Below are 21794 nucleotides of genomic sequence, written 5' to 3'. Positions count from 1 at the left end.
TATGGCCTGGAACTTATCAATGAGTTCCATACTGATGTGAACTCAAACCACGATGGCGCCTTTGACAGACAGCCTGGCAGCCTGATCGAGTGAACAAAGGAATGGCTTGGAGATCAAGCTACCTCAGCTCTAGTACATAATTAGTGGAGTGACAGTGGACAGGATTATTCACGTGCGTATGCCTCAGCGTACTAATCTGTGCCTGGTTCATAGGTAAAGTCTTCCGTCGTAGCGGTCGGTTCTCAAAAGACGTTTAATAAAAGTAGAAGGTTAAATCAAATGATCTGTTAGGCTTTTCTCAAATTCATTAGTATCTGCTATACCTCATTTGTTAAACTTCACAAAAGTATATATTCTCCTTTAATGTCATGGAAGGTTTCAAAAACAATAATATTTCTTAATTAATTAATTTAAATATTAATTTAATTAAAATTAAAAGCAATAATAATCTTTACAATACACTGTTCAAATACGTGCAGAACACTTCTGAGGGTCTGATGTGCGTTTAGAGTCCTCATTCCCACTCTACCCATGGCCAATCCACCGAAATATCTGAATGTAACTAACTTCTAGTTTAAATAGTTTACACCTTTGAAATAAAGATCCAGTTGTCAAAGTTTATCATGGACCAGGTTCCCGTCGGGGTGTTTGGGATCATCCACAGCCAAAACATTTCCCATTTCCTAAAATAGAACAGATTTGTCTCTGGGTTTAAAATCAATCTTCTTATATTCACATATATGAAAAGAAAGGAGTTTCTCCCCCTCCCGAGGTGATCTTGTTTGCCTGTTTGTTTTAATCAGCAGTCTTTAATAATTTACTCAGCCTTATGTCAGAGAAAGTCTATGGCAGTGTGGAATTCAACCTGAGAGCAAGGTTCTCCCCTGTTCCCGAGACAACTGTACAGCTTACTGCGAGGAAGAGATGCTGTTTTGAAGCTCCCTTACCCCGGGTCTTTGATGTATTTGGAGCAGTTGTCTCTTTAGCAGCAGCCTCTGCGCAGATACTTCAAACAAAATTATGGAGCCTCAGAGTCAGAATTTGAAGACAGCACCATCTTTGACTTTAGGAAGATTTCATATTTCTGAAGATTATGGCTTTCTTCTTCCAAATCCTCTGGTAAGGATAGGGTCTTAAAGCAGGTCAGTATAGGTTTCTTGAGATGCTGACTTGGGTGTTTGTTTGTTTAATTGATGTGGTCATTAAGAGAGATGCAATATAAATGCCAAGCCATTGATTTGGGACAGATAATTCAAATAAGGTACAGTGTGATTACTAACAAAGGAGAAGTGACCGCTACAGCAGGGGATAGAGCAAATGGAATGTTTTAATGTCAGTTTTTTTTTTAATGGATTGTCAATCATTCCAGCAAATTCATGAGCAAATGTGAAGTTATCAAAAAAAAAAAAAAAAAGAGAGAGAGAGAGATAAAGAGAGAGAATTTAGATAAAGATCAATTAAATGAGTAAATCAGTTTATCTTGACTTGCTAGTGGGAGAGAAAAGAGAACACAAGGGACCCTGGCTGTGTTCGAGTTTCGTAGGAGGGATTAGATATTCACAGAAATTGCTGAGAAGAGGAAAGAACCTTCAAGGACAAACAGTACCTATTTCTTTTTATTTTTTAATTTATTAATTTATTTTTGGCTGCCTTGGGTCTTCGTTTAGGTGCGCGGGCTTCTCATTGCGGTGGCTCCTCTTGTTGCGGAGCACAGGCTCTAGGTGTGTGGGCTTCAGTAGTTGTGGCGCACAGGCTCAGTAGTTGTGGTGCATGGGCTTTGTTGCTCCATGGCATGTGGGATCTTCCTGGACCAGGGCTCGAACCCGTGTCCCCTGTGTTGGCAGGCGGCTTCTTAACCATTGCGCCACCAGGGAAGCCCCAGTACCTCTTTCTTCATTGTTCTTAAAGCTCAACCTGTAATGCAATTCCTTTTCAACACTTTAATGGTCAGGTCTAGAACGTCAAAACTGCAAGAGTCCTTAGAAACCATAGCTGAAGGCCAAAGGTTCTTGCCCAAAGTTATATTACTGGAAAAAGCAGAAGTAGTACTCAGGACCCTTGACGTCTTTTTTCTACTACATTCTAAATAAGGGCCAAGCCTACTCAGCTAAGAATCTAGGGATCCAAAGTTACAATCACTGCAACCGTTTATTAGATCCAGTTTTTCCTTCTAGGGGTCTAATAGGGGGTTTAACTGTGATGAGTGATCTGGCATTTAAGGAGCTTTTGTGGAATACCTTCTTCTGAGTGTGAATAGAAGAATTAAACGAAGATAGGATCTATCTGCTGATCCCCAAAGCCCTCTGTAGAGCTGCTAGTTGTGAGACCAAGTCACAGATCTGCAAGTAACTTGAGCATTAAAAGTAATGACTCTAGGGTGCTATGCAGAGGAGGGCTGTGGCCCAGAACACTGGGCTGTGTTCTCTGACCCTGCCACTAGGGTGATCAAGAATGTCCATTTGCTACAGGCCGAAGGGGATTCCAAGATGCAGGACTTTCCATGGTAAACCAGGGAAGTCCTGGGCAAAACAGAATTATTTAGTCACCCTAAGTTTCACTTACTAACTCTTGTGACCTAGAATGAACCACCAGCATTGCCTGACCCTCAGTTTTCACATGTACTTGGAGAGATTTAGTGCCCCCCCCCCCGCCACTGGATTGCTATGGAGTATGAAAGCACTTCCATAAATCCAGTGGAAGGATAGAAGCTAGTTTGCACAACCCTCAGTCCAGTGCTTATTCAAAATTCCATTCTGTGTGTATAACTTGATTCAGGAATATTTCCATCATCCCTAGTTCACAAGGAAGAGTCTGTCAACAGGCCAACACTCTCTTATTGGGATTAAATATATACACTGAGCTGAGAAAAATAATATTTAAAAGTCTGTAAACATTGGATAGGGCCACCATGATTGTGTTCCTTTCTTTGCTGTTTCCTTTCTTATACATAAGAAAACCAGACGGGAAACAAGAGGAACATCAAGTGTTTGTGACTTTCTGAGAAAACACAGGACTCTATCTGCCCTGTAGTTTGGTTGATGGATACTCCTTAGAAGAAATTTCCATTCTGGAGCTCAGAATTTCCTGGCAAACTGGGCCTACTCTCACAGTCAGGTGTCAGAGTTCTAAAGAATGCGATTCTTTGTTTCAGTTTTAATTTTCTCTCACTTGTGGAAGAATTTTAAACATCTCCCTTTCTGGGAAGAGGAAAGGGAAGAGAGTTTACACCAGAATCTGCCTCAGCTTACTCAACTGATCAGGAGAGAATCTATCACCCGTCATCGGATAACAGTGGTGTCGCAATAGATCACAAATTGTGAAATATGAGCCGCTGACTTTGCTAAGGGCATGAGTAGGATTTGTTTGCCTTTAGGTAAGTGATGGGCCGGCTATTCCTTCATGTCAATGAGCCCAAACATACTCTTTTAGCAAGATTGGTTGTTTACCATAAATACTTAAAGCATGTGAGTGTCATCATGTACCACAGGTAGTAAATATTTTGTTATATTTCAATGATTTTATGGATATTGGACCAATCTGTATGCTATTTCTAATAGCATTTTTATGACTAAAGCTAACAAATATCGGAAACGGTTCTGATTTTTAATAATAACAAAAAAGAAAAGAAAACACAGTCAAACTAATGAATAAGCAATCATTCTGGCTTTGGGGGAAGGGTCTGACTTGGTTTCAAGTACTCCATCCCACTGTTTCTATAAACTCTCAAACACCTCCAGGGTCTAATGTTTCAGTGAGGAAAATGTATACCTTTCAGACCTATGTCCATAAGGAAGCCACAGAAATCCCTTGCCAGATCGTGTGTCTGTTGTGTACGTGTGTTTGGGTTGGTGCGTGGGTGAGGAGTAATTTTTCTTTAGACATAAAGAATGTGAGGAAATTTGCTTGGCAGGAAGGGAGGAACCAAGAGAGTTTATAGCAGGAGATTAGATTGGAGTGAGACCAAGGGAACTCAAACGTTAGGCTCAGGAATTTGGATTTCATGCGTCTGGTAAGCAACAATGCCCTGGTGTGTGAATATATTCCTAGCAGAAGGTTAAGGGCAGGGTGGGTTCCAGCAATGGTTCCTGAACTACATATCAAAATTGGCTGGGAAGCTTAAAAATTACTGATGCCAGAACCCCAGCCAGGAGTTAATTCAGAACCTCTAGCCTAACTAGCTTGGTACTTGAAAACGACAGAATACGTAAAGGACAGTGAAGGTCCAGGTGAGGGCTGAGGGGCTACACGTAGGAGGTTGTTTGTGGAAAGAAAGGTGTCATAACTATGAGAAACAGTGAGAAGAGCTTGGAAGTAGTTTAACTACAAAAACAAGGGAAAGGGAAAAACAAAACAAAAACAAATTGTAAGGGTGCCATGGAGCAGAAGAAAAGGAATCGGGATGCTGGGAACCTTGTTCTGTATAGCGGCCAAGCAACGATTTAGGAAAAATAAAGTCATATATAATCTCCTGTAGTAATTCAAAGCACTTGAGAGAAGCAATGGTTTTAATTCAGATTTTCAAGGTATTAGCAAAATTTATTGATAGCATTCTCCTGTATTTCATTAAGAATGGAGTTTTTCTTATTTCCTATGGTAACCTTCTTATAATATATAATAAGAGTAGTACTTATTATTTAATAGGTGCTCACTTTGTACTAGGCCTTGTGTTAACTGCACATTTCCCATTTGAGTCTCACAGTGATCTTCACTATTCTCAAATGACTCATGTGATAATTAAGGAGTTCAGCCCTGTCTCTGAAAACTGTCTTTTAGCTGCCCACCTTTCTCTTTTCCACCCTAGTCCAGTCCACCACTATTTCTCCCTGGACTATTGCCTTGTAACCCGTCTTCTTATTTCCCCTCTTGCCATAGTACAGTCTCCGCATGGCAGTCAGAGTGACCCTTTAAAACAAAAATCAAATCACATCACTCCGCTCTTTGGAACAAAATCCTAGGTTTTAGTGTAGCCTCCAAGGCCCTCTCATGCTGCTTACCCGTCTCTTCAAAGTCATCTAATATCTTTCTCCTCTTTAGTTTGCAGCAATGACACACCAGCCTCCTTCCATTGAAACTTGTCTTTTATTTCACTTAAAACCCTCTCCTTCACATTCTACTCTGTCCCATAGTTTACATTCTAATTTTTATGATCATAATATTGTCACCCAACTTCCTTTGTTGATGTTCGCCGGCTTTAATTTCACTTAAACTTTCATTTTTTAAACTTTCTGTGCTATTTTCTTAACCAGAAGCTGGTTTCATTAACTTAATCCGTGCTAATACAGTTTATTGTTTCTATAAAATACATTATTTTTTTTAAAGTGTGTTCTTTTCTAGATTATAAATGTGTTGAGAAGAATAATCCAAAACAGAGCAAAAGGAGGGCTGAGTTTTATTTAGTACCATCCGGAGCCCTGTCTAACTAAACAGTCTCACCTTAAGATTACTGAATTACCTAAGGGATGCTCCTTTCTCGACATGCCGCTTACTGTTGATTCGGACCGAATCTCTGAAGCTGCACGTTACCTTGCAGACTTTTGTTCAAAAGAGCTGCCAGTGATTTCCGCCGAGTAGAAAATAAAACCCTAAAGCTTGTGATTGTTCTGCCATATAGGACATTAACCAATTACCGTGTCTTTACCTTAGCAATTTAATTTTAACATTCTTCTTTTCAAAACTCTAAACACTTCAGTTTATCAAGTGCTTTTGAATCAACTGGACCATCCTGCTGAGTTCCTCATGAATAAACTAAATATATTTTGGACACACGTTCCATATTTGCACGAGTCATTTTTTTTTAACTTTTTGAAAATTGTACCTTGACAGATACAAAAGTGCAGAAAAAGAATAACATAAAATAGGAAACTGAAAAAATAGAAAAGAAGGTCATAGATTTTATTATTTGTGTCCATCCCACTTCTGGGTCTTCTGATTATTGGAATGAGGGGAAGAAAAACATGTAAAGTTTCTTTCGATTTCTTGTCCCCTTGTACTAACCACCTCCGCAGTCACCATTCTCCATGTGTTTACTCTCAGGAGGTACTGGAAAGTACACTGAACTCTGAGTCAGAAGAGGTTTGACCTGACCACTGACCAGATGTGTAAACTCGGGAAAGTTATAAAACTTCTCTGGCTTGAACCTCCTCTATTTTGAAATGGAAATAATGAGATAATCTCTCCTAACTCACAGCACAAGCGTAGGCAGATGAAAGGTGTAAGCACCAACAATTAAACTAGAAATTCTCTAACAGAAACGATATTGGGATGGGAAGAAATTTCTAAGCATCATCGAAAACCCAATGGCATAAATGAAAATGTTGGTTCATTTGACTACCCTGGTGTGAATGGCATTGCACACCCGCACACAAAACGCAATGACCAAAGCATGACAAGATATTCAAACTCATTAATAATCACAGAAATGTAAATGTAAACAATAAAATGATAGCATACAAAATTTCTGGAAAACCACTCAAACTTCCAAGGGTCATCATTGCTAGATGAGAATAAGAATAATTTTACTTTCCACTTTATAAATTTTGTGCTTTTTGACTGTCTTGCCATAATTATTGATTACATTATTTTAATCATTTCTATGAAAGGTATATTTTTGGGTGGTTATTTTATTGTTATTAAATATTGAAATAATTATAGAATTTTAGTGCAGATAATACATATTATATCTTTAAAAATAACAAAAAAGTTTGGTGATGCTCTGTTGTTAGAATCATAAATAAACTGGCACTCCCATTATATATTACATACTATAAATGTGATTATAAATTCACGTAACTTTTCTGTAAGAAAACCAAGAAGTAGCTCTTAACCTTTCCATGTGCAAAATCTTTAATCCAGTAAATCCACATTTATAAATTTGTCCTAATAATGAGAAAACATCTAAAAACACATGTATAAGGATGACTCTTTCAAACTTGTTAATGATAGTGGAAAATTGTAAGCAATTACCAATATTCATTAACAGAATATTGAAATTGTATATAGGTTTTGAAATAGATGTGATAGATAAGTATTAACTAATACCAAAAGGGGTGCTATTTAGTGAAAAACTCGTCAGCTGATCCTGTCCCCCCATACTGTAACTTAAAACAAAATCTGGCAATCAAAAAGTAAGTAACATAATTCAATATTTTATTCAGTCTCTAGAGGAAAATCCCATTGAAAGGGTGGGTACATTTTATTTTTTAACATCTTTATTGGAGTATAATTGCTTTACAATGGTGTGTTAGTTTCTGCTGTATAACAAAGTGAATCAGCTATACATATACATATATTCCCATATCCCCTCCCTCTTGTGTCTCCCTCCCACCCTCCCTATCCCACCCCTCTAGGTGGTCACAAAACACCGAGTTGAACTCCCCGTGCTATGCGGCTGCTTCCCACTAGCTATCTATTTTACACTTGGTAGTGTATATATGTCCATGCCACTCTCTCACTTCGTTCTAGCTTACCCTTCCCCTCCCCGTGTCCTCAAGTCCATTCTCTACGTCTGCATCTTTATTCCTGTCCTGCCCCTAGGTTCATCAGAACCATTTTTTAGATTCCATATATGTTTGTTAGCATATGGCATTTGTTTTTCTCTTTCTGACTTACTTCACTCTGTATGACAGACTCTAGGTCCGTCCACCTCACTACAAATAACTCAATTTCATTCCTTTTTATGGCTGCGTAATATTCCATTGTATATATGTGCCACATCTTCTTTATCCATTCATCTGTCGATGGACACTTAGGGTGAATACATTTTTAATGGATTATGACCTAGCTTTAAAATCCTTTCTCCCTTTCCTTTGAGGTCCCCACATCAGTGGTTTTCAAACTTTGGGGTACATTAGCTTCACCTACAGGACTTGCTAAAGCACAGGCAGCTGGTTTCAGGTTCAGTACGTCTGGGGTAGAGCCCGAGAATTTGCATGTCTAACAAGTTTCCACATCATGCTGATGCTGCTGGATGGGAACCACACTCGGAGAGCCCAGAGGTTCTCAAAGCTCATGGTTTTCTTACATTTGTGGGGTGATACCAGAGTCCAAAGACTAGAACTGTTGAAAGAAGGGAGAGGATGAAGAGAAGAAGGAAGGAAAAGAAGCCTCTAGGAATCTAAGGGGAAAGAAAAAGAGATATTCAAGAATAGAGCGCTGCTTAGATTGAGGCAAAATGTAGTATTTAAGGATTCCCATGCAAGCCAGGAAGCAGAAATCCAAGATGCTTTAATTTTTTTTTTTTTTTTTTTTTGGCTATTCATCATGGCTTGCAGGACCGTAGTTCCCCAAACAGGGATGGAAACTGGGCCACCGCAGTGAAAGTGCCAAGTCATAACCACTAGATTGCCAGGGAATTCTCCAGGATGCTCTAATTTAATTCTCAGAATATGATCCCCTCTCTAGGCATCAAAGAAGGAAGGACAGATTTAGTTACAGCTTTTCTTCAAACCCACTTTAAAAGGGGTTCTGAATACTATGAGTCTGCTTCTGTGATTTTCTTTTATAAATATTATATTCCTTTGTCTCTGTAGCTGCATTCAGTTTTTGTTCATAAAACGTACGCATCATATAGATGAGAAGAAAAACAAGTTGCCAGTTCAGAGTCAGTTTACCATAAATCTCTCTGCCTTTATGTGCGCGAGCATTCTCAGCTGGGCCACTGCTCTGTACATCCCCAAACTCGGGTCAATTAGCGGCTTTCTTCAATTCTGCACTACCGCTGAGCACTGCTAGGGAAAATTATACCATTATGCTTATAAATGTTCTCTCTGGGAGAAGAGTAGGGGAGCATAGTGGACTCTACCTTCAGAAGCTGAGGTACTGGATGCGGAATGCATGAGGAGAACGGTGTGATTTCCTCTTTGTGAATATCTGTATTGTTGGGGCCCGGGGCAAGTCACCCATGAATATGCCTCAATGCATATTGATTATTTTGGGTGAAAGTTACTTAAGAAACAGTCAATTTAAGAGGAAATTTGACCCTCTTCTCTGACTCCCTAAAAGCAGGAAATAAATCTCTCCTATGAAAGGTACCCTCCACGCATCTGGAGATAGGACACCCTTACCACCAGAGGTAGGGAATTCAAGCCGAGAAGCCTGAATAAATAAAACCCTGTTACTTCTTTAATTGACGACCCCAAGACCAAACTCTGTTTAGATAAGCACCTGAAGCCTAAGTCTCTTTGTCTTGTCCACTCCTCACAGATTTATTGTCTCTGTGTCTACAAAGTATAAAAGCCTGCTTTGGCCACTTCTTAGGTCCCATTTCTATGAGACCTCTGTACGCACAAACTAAAATTTCTTTCTTTTTCTCCTGTTAATCTGTTTTGTGTCAATTTTATTGACTCCTGACACAAGAACTCAAGAGGAGTAGAGGGTAAAATCTCCCCCTCCTGCACAATATCTATATTAAAAATGTTAAATTATGATGTTTGGTGTAATTTGATTTGTTGGGAAAGCTAGTAAAGGGTGCCCAATTTGTCGTAAATTGATTCAGGGGCAAAGATAGGAAGCAGAGGATTAAATAAAGTCTATAATTTTCAAAGATTGTGTATTGGATGTTAGATTCACCCAGTTTTATTTTAGAGTCTGAGAGACAGAGGATCTCCAGCAAGTGACTTATTGGTAACTTACAGATCTACAGCACTCCAAACTTATAGTTTTCAAACTTCCCTGGGTTTTGAAAGTCATTATAGTGTATTATAATACACATATTCTATATTGCAATATATTATGTTGTTTGCATGTTTATGTTTAATTTCCTCTTCCCTTCCCTCCGATAATTAATTGAACACCCACCCCTCTCCCCAAGTCATGTAACCTGAATCTTCACCATTTGTGGAGAAATTGAGTTCATAAGAAATGAATCCCTCAAACTCCAGACTTTCTCCTTCCAGCTCTTCGCAGCCAGGCGCTGCATTTGGGCTCTTCCTCTCCTCCTCCTCTTCCTCACGACCCTTTACTTTTAATTATTCCCTCTCTCCTTTCTCTTCAATCTCCGCCTCTTACACTAGCAGGCTGTAAACCGCTCAAGTTTACCATTCGAAAGTGGGAACAGCTCTCAAACACAAACTGTCGCCTTGTGACGGCTTATGGCTCTCCCAAAAAAGTAATTCACATTTCCAATCTCTGTTTTCTTCCCTCCTCAGCACACTAAAATTTGAACCCTGTTTCCATGACCCTGACCTGAATTTCTATGCCATATACATGGAAAGACTGGTGTATATATTGATATATTAGCGACTCTTTAGTTTTGTCTTCCAAAGGGGTATCCTCACTTAAATGATGCATTTGGCCATCTGATGAATCCCTGCTTCCGAGAGATCCTCTAATGTCTTGGCTTCCATAGGGTGATTCTCTTCTGGCTCATTTAGCCTCTATACATGTCTTTTTGTGCTGGATTCGGTTCCTCTGCCTGCCTTGTAAGTATCCCCCCAGGGCGCTGATCTAAGCCTTCTCCTTCCACTTGGCAACTTCTCCCGAATGGTCTTGTACCCACTTGTGGTTTTTACCACAATGCAGAATTTGCACTACCGTGATGCCTCCCGATTGTATATTTCTAATATTAATTCTCTCCTGAGCTTCCAACTGTACATCCAGCTGCCGAGTACATAGCCATATCTTGACATTCCACAGATATTTTAGGTTGGACATATGTAAAAACAAATTCACTATTGTATGTCCTCTCTTTGACTTCCACCTGGATTTCTGTTTCAGTCTGTCTTCTCAACAATTCATTCAGTCATCTGATTCAGAAACATGGAAATCATCCTCACCGCCTCTCCTTCTTAACCCAGAGACACAACATTTCAGTCTTGCAGACTGTACTCTGTAAAAGGAGGCCCAGACCCTGGGGACAGGTCACGAGTTGGCAAACTTTTCCTGTAAAGGGTCAAATAGTAAATATTTTAAGCTTTGCAGACCATATGATCTCCGTTGCCATTATGCAACTCTGCCATTGTAAAGTGACAGCCACTGTAGACAATGTGGAAACAAATGAACTTGGCTGTGTCCTAATAAAAGCTTATTTACGAGTGTAGTTTGCTGCAGTTTGCCATTTCTTGGGATAGAGTCAGGGCTGCTGAAATCCAACCTGTGTTCTTCTTGGCTAAACCAACGACCCAGAGTGGGCAAATAAACTGTGCTATTGGGCTAGGGATCACCTCACCTTTAGCCCCATCCCTGCCCCTAAATTTAATTATTTCAATTTTATTTTCCAAATATTTTGGAATACATACCTTCTCCTTTCCAAATTCACTGCCATTGCCTAAGCTTAATTTTCAGACAGTATTTCAAAGGTTTCCTAATCTGACTTTATACCTTAAAATCCCAAAGCAAAGTTATCTTCCTAAAATTCAGATTGAATCATGTCACCAACATACATAAAAAATAAAGTTCTTATATAGTCAATAAAAAGCATATTTGATCTGATTTTCTGGTCAAATCTTCCATCATCCTTTCTCTTGAACTTTATATTCTAGTGACACTGAATCATCTGTAATCCCAAGAAGCACAGTTATCTCTATTTATCCACTATCTCCTCTGTTTCACTGGCTTCCCATCTTAAAAGTTCCACCTAGAAAAGTCACTTTCAGACCCTACTACTGGCCCCAACTATCATATTTCTATGAACACTTCCCTTTAATTCCCTAGCACAGTTTATGGAATTAACGACTTCCTCTTCAGCTGGTTGTTACGCTTACACATATCCTTAATTGAACATATTATACCGCATTGGGTATGTCTGATTACATTTTATTTATCCTTACTAGACCATATGCTCCCTCACCACAAGGACTGTATTTTAGTCACCTGTGTATCTGCAGTGCCTAGCATAGGGTACAGCAGATGGTGAATTCTCAGTATTTGTTGAATGGAATTGACCTGAATTCTGCCTTAAGACTGAAATCTGAAAACAGCTACTACACGAAGCTGCTTCCCAGAGAGGTCTAAAATACGGAGACATTTTTATTTTTTCAATGCAGAAAGAGCTCCCTGATCACTATAGACCTTGGATGGAAATTGCCAACCGACTGCCTCACTTGATTGGGAGTCACCAGCTTCGAGCTCAAGTGAACGAGGTAAAACGTTTTGTATTCTTTTTTTTTTTGCGCTACGCGGGCCTCTCACTGTTGTGGCCTCTCCCGTTGCGGAGCACAGGCTCCGGACGCGCAGGCTCAGCGGCCATGGCTCACGGGCCCAGCCGCTTCGCGGTATGTGGGATCTTCCCGGACCGGGGGCACGAACCTGTGTCCCCGCCATCCTCAGGCGGACTCTCAACCACTGCGCCACCAGGGAAGCCCCAAACGTTTTGTATTCTTCTCCTTAACCCCTTCTCACTACCCTATTTTCATCCTCACACCATTTTCCTTTTTCAGCATTGTGGAAGTGGGTCAGCTGACCAATCACTGCTGTTGAGTTTATCCACAAAACTAAAACTATCTCACCCTTCATGATGAGCAGAATGACACTTGCTTCTGGTATGACAAGTGTGTTTCCCTAAAATTTCCAGAGCCTGCACAGAACAGCTCCTGGGCACTCAACAAGCATGTGTTTAAAAAAGAAAGACAGTCTGGTTGAGAAGTGTCAGGAAACTGATAAATAAGACCTAGCTGGGGAAGGACAGGTGTGAAAATTCTCAGTGCCCTCATGCCAAGCCACATGGTCAGGGCTCCCCTCCCCATGAGTGAAGCCACATTGATTTACTGTTGGCGTTTCACAGAATAGTTGAGTCAAGAGACTTTCCCAGTTATAAAGTCAGGGTTGGCAGATTCTTCAGAAATCATTGATAAGTCTGTAAATGCCACATATGAGACAAGATGAGCAATGTTTCCCCAAATTATGTAAGGAACGGTGGGAGAACTGACATGACCCCACAGGAATAAGAAGAAGGTGTTATAGGAAGAACACAGATTTGACTCAGGAGGACCTGAGTTGGACTCTTGGTTTTATCACTTAGTCGCTATAAACTTTGACTTAACGAGTTACTTATTCTGTTTCCATATTTATAAAATGGGAGAAATTCGGGGCCCCTAGAATTGTTGTGAAAACTAAATGACTTTTGCAATAGTGCTTTTGTATTTCCTGCCACACAACAGTGTTCGATATTTATATTTACACTTCCCTCTCGTCTCTTCTCCATCTGTTTTAATCTCACCAATTGGCGTGCCATGTGATTTTAGACATATAAGAGGTTTTCCCCTCCAAAATTCTCCTTCACTGACTTATGCATATTTCATGTCTATAATTACAAATTCATTTAAAAATACTTATGGAATGCCTGCTAAGTGCAAGCACAAGGTTTAAAACCTTGTAAGAGATGTAAGACACTGTCTTCAGTGTCCATGAAGATGGGAAACTAAGCCTAAGAATTTATTTTCCTGCTGCCTAAAGTCTCATTAAAATGACCAAAGAAATACAAAAAGAAGAAAAAGGGAGATATCTGAGTGAGGGAAAACAAGAGAAATGATGGAATAAAACCCTTAAGGACTTTCGTACCATATTAATCAAATTATATCAGATCCAGAAATGAGTCTATTGTACCCATGCCAAGCATTCAACCAAAGCAAAAAGAAGACCCCCGGGGCTCCCTCTCCCATCTCAGATGTCATCAAGTTAAATTAGGTCATGTGTGTTGTATTAGGGTGCACTCTAACTTCGCTAGGACTGGCATGCTTAGAGCAAGAAGGGAATTTGGACACAGACACACAGATACACAGGTTAGAACATCATGTGGAGATAGAGGCAGAGACTGGAGTGATGCATCTACAGGCCCTTAAAGTATCCCAAGAGTTGCTGGCAACCACCTGAAACTTGGACTGAAACAGGGAACAGATTCTCCCCCGAGAGCCTCCAGAAAGAACAAACACCTTAATTTCAGACTTGCATCTCCCAGAATTGTGAGAGCATAAACTTCTGTTGTGTTCCTTCTTTGGGGCAGCCCTAGGAAACTAATATAACATCCGTGGCCATTCCCTATGCTTCTAATTAGTTCTAAACAACTAACTGGATAAAACCACTCTTTAGACTTCACCACCACAGATGGAGACTGAATCCATTGGAAAACCGTCATGAGAAGCAAATACTGTGGCTTCCAGGACCACACATAGAGCTACAGACTAAGACATTTGTCCTCTTGCGGCCTTTACTTGGCACAGACAAGACAGAAAGTGAATTTGCACTTCTAATCTCACAGTACCTCCAGGCCAACCACCTTACTCTTAGAAAGCCCCCAAGGCCCCTATCCGTAGGTTAGTAAAAAACAAAACAAGACAGACAAAAACTTGTTAACTGGCTTAGACTCAACCACCTTCTTCCAGGAAGGGTCCCCCTTCTCCAGCCCTCTGGGACAAAACACTACAGACAGCTGGTGGACTCACGGGAAACTCACGAGAGGAAGCTCAGGAGTATTCTGGAAACATGATAAGGGAAGCTCTATTAGTTACTAATTCTGATAACCCTGGCCTCCATTCCTGAACACGAATGGATAACCCCAAATGACCAAACGATATGAAGAGAATAAGCAAGTCAAGAAGGATGAGGGAGACACAGGACATTTGGTCTCCGACAGAAGCCAAAAGATGAGATCAGTGCTTTTAAAAATTGCATTAATGTCTTCAGTATATGTACTCCATAAAAATCAATAAAGTTGCTCGGTAAAAGGAACTATTGGAAAGCAAAGAAATAAACAAAAAGCTCAATAGCGACCCGAATAAATGAGGGAAACATTGATTATAGAAAAATAATGGTGATTTAGGGACTTCCTTGAAACGGTTTTATAAAGCAGAAAGCAAAAATTAAATGCCAGCATCAGAAAAATAAAAGTATATGAAAAAGAGAAATGGATGATCTAAATTCCACAAAACAGAAGTCCCACAAGTAGACTAGTGTGGGCGAAGAAAAAGCAAAGCTTTAAATGCATAAAAACAGAATTTTTCAGCTCTTATGAAAGATTGGAGTATTTCTATCAGAAGGACAATGGGGGCGGGGGACCACCCATAGATATCCTGGTGAAACTTCAGAGTTTGTAGAATAAGAGGAAGGTTTTGCAAGTCTTAATCAGGAAGGAAGAAAAATGAAACTAGGTGACTTACAGAGAAACACAGGACTATGTATCTATGTTAATAAGTACTAAGAGGCAATTTAAAACCTATTTGAATAGCTAACGTTTTTTTAAAACTCTGGCAACATCAAACCCTGGTGAGGCTATAAACCAAAAGAGACTCTACTTCACCTTGCTGATGGGAATGCAGAATAGTCTGGCAGAATCTTTTAAAGGCAAACATCGACTTACCATTATGACCCAGCAATCACATTCCTGAGTATTTACCCAAATAACCTGAAAATTTATGTGCCTGGAAAAGCTTGTGGGTAAATGATCCCGTAAACCGGAAACCACCAAGATGTCCCTCAACAGGGGAATGGTTAAACTGAGTACAACGGCCTGAATGTGTGTGTGGTCCCCAAATTCATATGTTGAAATCCTAATCCCCAACATGATGTTGTCAGGGCTGGGGCCTTTGAGAGGTGTATTAGTCAGGGTTCTCCCAAGAAACAGAAGCAATGGGAGATACAGAGATATATAGAAGGAGATTTATGAGGAGCGACTGACTCGCACGATCATGATTATGGAGTCTGAGAAGTCCCACAGTCTTCCTTCTACCTGCAAGTTGGAGGCCCAGGAAAGCCAAGAACCAGAGGAGCCAGCGGTGTCATCGCCAGTCCGAGTCTGAAAATCCAAGGACTAAGAGCGCTGATGGGGGAAGATGGCCGTCCCAGCTCAACCAGAGAGCAAATTCACCCTTTTTCCACTTTTCTGCTCTATTCAGGCCCTAAACAGGGTGGATGATGCCACCCGAATTGGTGAGGGTGATGGGCTTTACTCAGTCTCCCAATCTCTTCCAGAATCTCTTCTGGAAACATCCTCAAAGACACACCCAAAAATAATGTATCTGGGCATCCCTTAGCCCAGTCAAGTTGACACATCAAATTGACCAACACAGAAGGTAATTAGGTCATGAAAGTAGAATGGGATATTCATAAATGGGATGAATGCCCTTGTAAAAGTGACCCCAGGACTCTCTGGCCCTCTTCTGCTGTCACGTGAGGATGAAGCAAGAAGACAGCAGAACGGTTCTCACCAGAACCCAATCATGCTGGCACCCTGATCTTGGACTTTCAGCTTCCAAAACTGTAAGAATCAAATTTCCATTGTTTATAAGCCACCTAGTCTATGGTACTTTGTTACAGCAGTCTGAACGAAGACTCCCGTATTCATACATTGGAACGCTATACAGTGACAAAAATGAATAAGCTACTGATTTATTCAACCATGTGGATGAACCTCAAGTACATTTTGCTAAATGAAACATGTCAGAACCAAAAGGCTACATATTGTATGATTCCATTCATGTGACATATATATATATGGTTGGCCAAAAAGTTCGTTCGGTTAGTGAATATGTTGTTCGATCAAGTTCTTCGTGAAAATGAAAAATGTCTTTTATTTGTACTTAAAACCAAACGAACTTTTTGGTCAACCCAATGTTAGGATGAATAAATAAGTAAATGAATAGTGGATAATATTTCACCATCAGAGATGAAAGTTATAAATTAGCAAGGGGGGAAAGATAAGACCAACCTGTGACACCAGGTAAGAGTTGGAGACGGCTGACATGTTTAGCATTTTAGCATCATATGTACATATGATACTAAAATGTCTATATACACACACACACACACACACATTTTGTGGATATATAGATGGGTAAACAAACATTGTATGTGTACATAATACGTGTATACACACACACAGAACACACACACACATTTCCTAGCTTTGTCCACTGTGAGGGATCTAGAAACAGTGGCATCCCACTAGCAAAGAGCAAACCCAGTGTCCATTTATTGGAACTCTTTTCCAATAAATGGAACTGGGGCTTCTCGGAGAAAGAGCTGATTATAAATCCGGAGCAGGGAAAAATAGAAGGTGACCCCAGAACATCTTGGGACCTTATTCCTTTACCTTGAGGCTGCACTGTAGGTAGCCAGTAGCCACTCATGGCTACTGAGCAGTGGAAATGTGGCCAGGACAAGTTGGCATGTGAGACACTCGCTGGATTTTGAAGACTTACTAGAAAAAGAGTGTAAAAATCTCGATATTTTTAATATTGATTACGTGTAAACATTTTGCATACATTGACCTAGATAAAATGTTATTAAAACTAATTCCACCTGGGGCTTTTTTGGATTTTGCTATTTTTAAAATGTGGCTGATAGAAAATGTAAAATTACACGTATGGCTATCATATTTTTTTCGGGCAGTGCTGACTTCAGAGGGCAGGGCTGTGGTCAGCAGAACTGAACTAGCACCCTGGCTCAGTCCCTCCTGGCTCTGTGGCTCTGGGCAAATATCTTACCCTCTCTGACCCTCAGTTTTGGCCTGTGGGTTTGGGGGAAAATGGAGTATCAACCTGCTTGGGACGCTTTTCGCACCATGCCTTGGACACTTTAGTAATTGCCTTAGAATAAGTACTGAAGAAATAACTGAATACATTATAACTGTGGTTATAATTCTCAGGCTGGTTCCTGTTAAAATGCAACATCTCAGCAATCCCTCCAATAGACACACACACACCCTAAGGCACAGAACTTTCGCGATTCTGCACAGAACTTTCGCGATTCTATCTCAGAGCCAACTTTAAGGGTGAAATAAACAGTCTGGCACAGTGAGGACAGACTCAGAAAGGCTGCCCCCTAGGGGCCAGCGGAGGAAGGATTACCATCGGGGAGGCTGCGGCTCCGGCTGCCGGGCCCTGGGCATGGGGAACCGCGGTCCCAGCCCACTTGTCACTCATCGTTTAAGAGCCCGGAGCTTAAAGAGATACACACATCCACCGCCGCCCCTTCTGGCGCTTCGGATCCTGGAGAGGGGCACCTGGGAAGAACTAGATCAGACTGTGTCTAGAGCTGGGGAAGGGATAGGGGACAGAGGAAAGCCGAGGGGGAGGTACAGGGAAGCTGGAGCTCAGAGGCTGTTGACGGCAACCGAGACAGGCAGGGTTGGCCGGGGGAAAACTGAGAAACTGGTAATATTTGCTTAGGCAGGGCTGTCAGTAATAACTAACTTGTGTACAGGGTGTTGCTTTCAACGACATCACCTTTACACCTCTCTATGACGCATCTTGACAGGGAGGGAGCGGGCGTGGAGAGGTCACAGGGTCACGGGGAGTGTTCGGACAAGAACTGAACAACCTCTTATTCCCCGCTCAGCAACCTCCCTTAAGGGATTTGATCGGATTCCTAACTCCACTGGCCTCCGTGTACTCGTTTACCTACGAATTAAACAGAGTAAACAGAGACAGTAACGTCCACAGCAGCAGGGCTGTTATTAGGGTTAAATGGTACCCGTTACGCGGAGGTGCTTTGATAAGGCAGGATTGTAAAAGTTGCCCCGGGAGACTCCCGTTTAATAAATGATGTCAGTCTTGGGACTGAGTTATTCTAGAACACTCTAACCAAGCTGTCAGTGATGGTGACCAGTGTCCGGCACAACCATGGGGAAAATTTGGTGTAAGTACTTCGTGAACAATATCATCTGGGATACCTCCTCTACCGCAGTGTCCTAAGATCAGGGTAGAAAGGGGGGTGTGTGGATCCCCGTCACTGAAACATAACCCCTTCAAGCCACAGAACCCCTGCACCCTTCACACCCCTGCAGCTGGTAATCTCTGGAAATTCTCTTGAACAGATGCCCCTCTTGAACTGCCAGTTCCTCACGGGTTACCGGGAACAGCGGCTGGCACACCTGGTCCTATCCTTTATTACCATGGGATATGTCTGGCAGGATGGAGAGGCACAGCCCAAAGAGGTAGGGACAAAGGGACACCTGTCCTGTCATCTGGCAGGTCTGCTGCACCTGGAGGACGCTTTCTACAAAGGTCTGCTGCACCTGGCAAACGCTCTCTGTTTGCCTGGAAAATGGGTCCTTTCTTGTTCTTTCCTTTGGGTATGAGGTGAAGGAAGGACAAAGGGCCCATCTAAATGAAAACACCTTTTTCCCCTGGCCAGGAGGTTAACTTTCCTTAGAACTGGTAGCCCTCTCATTAGTTTTTGAATTTTGTTTTTTCTGGCACCCACCCTCTTCCAAGAATTGTGAAAAGCTGCATTTGAAGGCAAGTTCTGAGGTGTCATGGAAAACTTAATGATTTCCATTTTACAGCAGTTTGTGCTCTTGTACACATCCGTAATCACAGTCAATGTTCACAATCCCATAAGGTAAGTACAGCAATGCTGTGCCCATTTTACAGATGGCTGAGGACTACAGGAGTTAAATTCCTTGCCCAAGGTCACATAGCAAGTTCATGGAAAATCCGGGGCCACAGCTCAGACCTTCTGATTTCACTAATGTAACCTTCTTTCCCCAGCGGGGAAGAGCACACATTGCCATTTATAACACCAATCTTCCTTTCTTGAATGTTGCTTGCTATCTACCAAATATTGGTCTGTGTCTCTTAATAGTTCATGTAAATCTCTTCTGAATCTTTTCATAACTTTTTACAGTTTCAATCTGAAACTTGGAACGTGAAATCTTTGTTTCCCTAACTGCAGGATAAATTCCTATTAGTGTCATTTTTTTTTATAAATAGACATTCTCCAGAAATGAGGGTGTTACCCTTGTTCTAGTACTTCCTGCTTCTTGAGTCAGCAGCCCGTGCTTATCTTGTTTGCTTGGTTGATTCTACCTTTTCTCTCCCAAGTAAATACAGGAGACTCCCAGTGAGAAAAAGAAAGGAAAGTAAGAAAGGAGAGAAGAGGAAAGCATAGAGCTGCTTCAGACTCTTTAAAAAGAGTCATGTGTCTGATGTTGGAAAGTCTGTGATCTAGGCACATAGGACAAGACATCCAATGGGCTTCCCTCCTTCCGTTCTCCAAACCACAATCCTCAATCAGGGAAAGGGGTGGGAGCCCCCTGTCACACCCCACCCCGCCTCGGGCCATCTCTTACCTTCTTTGTATCTCCTCCTTTCGCTTCCTCACTATGGAGACACCTCACTTCTGCGCTGCCCTACTCATCCACTGCCCCCCAAGGGAAGCTGGCCTTAGGTTTGAATCTGACAACTCTTTAAAGCTCTTTATTGTTTCCTACCTGAGAAACAGTTCTGTCCCAACTCTCTCTAAAAATCTAAGGGAAAACTAAGGCAGAAGCTGGACTTCTTTGAGTAGATTAACGGGAAGGAAAATGGAAGTGGGAGACAAGAAGCATAAGAATGTTCTTTTGGATCTAGACTAATTTAGCCTTGTTCGTGGTTGGAGTCCCCCACTGGTACCTGTATGGGTCCGGATAGTTTTTCTGGATTTGGGGGCATATAGGGTTCTTTAGAGTGTCCTAGGATAACTCAGGGGTTGAATGGGGACTGTCTTGAGGTGACTTACTCGAAGTTGTTATTGGATTTGATGAAGCGTTCTATCCTTCCCATCCCTCTCCCTGAGGAGAGGATACACACACACACACACACACACGCGCGCGCGCGTGCATACAAACACATACGCATATGTTCCTAAAACTAAGACTATACACAAAAACACACATATATCTAGATAGCTACATATCTGTCTGATCTATCTATTTATCTGGAGATACGTATATAGAGAGAGATTTCTTCCCACTGCTCATCAGCTCAGCCCCCATTTATGCTTAAATGTTTGCTCAGGCCCTTCTCTGCACAATATTCAGAGATTATTGTATACTCTGTGTGTGTGCGTGTGTTCCAGTTTTGTAATTTTCATATATATTTCAGACCGTACTCATAAACAATATATCCACTAGGTTGTTAACAGAATAAATATGAGAATGAGGTGTGTGTATATGGATCACTCACATAATTCCAGTTTTATCCCCGGCTCGTTGTTCTACCACAAGATTGCCAGAATAAAAGACAGATTGCTTCCTCTGCTGCATTCTTTCTAGAATGTGCTAATTGTCTGGATTTATATCTGCAAGGTTCTGCCGAGAACCCTTGCCCTTCCCTTGGTCGAGGTCTCCAGGAACTTGGGGCTCCCTCCTATCCTGCTTCACTCGGACGTGGTTCTGGCCAACTGGGCTACTAGGAACCCAGGAAGGTAAGAGCGGGAGAAGGCGCTTGGGATTTGCACAGATTAAAACCGGGTAAGGGAGAGTCTTGACTTTTCCTTCTCTCTGCAGGAAAAATCCAGGCTTTGTCAGCTATTTTGTGATTAGAGATGTTCATATTTATTACCCGATTTATGGTGCCAAAGAAGGGGTGAACTTGAACACGAGTTCAAAAATCACAGTTCCCAGGAGCTTCCTCTCAACCCACTCTGAAAACATTGGGGCAGGTAATTGCAAGTACATAAAAGGAGCAATTTCAATTGTCAGGATGGCCACAGGCTAAATGCTCTGGGGCTGATATGTAAATTGAGACCTATCTGCCTCTTTGTTGCTCCGAGGACCGTAGGGGAGGAAAACCTTGCCCTTCTTCCCATTTAGGCTGCTTAGCTGGTCTAATAATCAAACTGACATCAGATAGGGGAACAGGAGAAAAACAAATTTAATTTTGTACGTATTAGATCCCCATAAAAAGATGAGACTCGAATATGCGACTAAAGCCAGAAGCTTGTATATCTTCTAGATGAGGCAGCAATGCATTTATGAAGAATTGACAAGACACAGGCTTTTGGGCTTGGGTTAGCTAACTAGGGAAGAAGTTAACAAGGTTTGTTTATACAGGCTTCTCAGCCCTGAATTCCTGTCTCTGGTGATAAGGCTGTCTCTCTCT

General features: G+C 41.4%; 1 protein-coding gene across 5 annotated transcripts in view; it reads left to right on the top strand.

Moving 5' to 3' along the window:
- The first annotated feature begins 865 nt into the window (after positions 1-865).
- The window catches only part of IDO2 (indoleamine 2,3-dioxygenase 2), a 43117-nt gene continuing 22188 nt past the window's right edge, over positions 866-21794 (top strand). For 3 of the 5 annotated variants that reach the window (XM_029226217.1, XM_029226216.1, XM_029226220.1), the window contains exons 1-5: positions 866-1119; positions 11982-12077; positions 18746-18865; positions 20999-21117; positions 21200-21354. In XM_029226217.1, the coding sequence (XP_029082050.1) occupies positions 1021-1119; positions 11982-12077; positions 18746-18865; positions 20999-21117; positions 21200-21354 (589 nt within the window). In that variant the 5' untranslated portion in view covers positions 866-1020. The remainder of the gene's footprint in view (positions 1120-11981; positions 12078-18745; positions 18866-20998; positions 21118-21199; positions 21355-21794) is intronic. The other 2 variants (XM_029226219.1, XM_029226218.1) reach the window with 1 other exon arrangement.

The sequence above is a fragment of the Monodon monoceros genome, unplaced genomic scaffold (assembly GCF_005190385.1).
Source record: "Monodon monoceros isolate NGI ecotype Baffin Bay Population unplaced genomic scaffold, NGI_Narwhal_1 Super_Scaffold_17, whole genome shotgun sequence".
Lineage (NCBI taxonomy): Eukaryota > Metazoa > Chordata > Mammalia > Artiodactyla > Monodontidae > Monodon > Monodon monoceros.
This window is presented reverse-complemented; position numbering and strand designations above follow the sequence as displayed.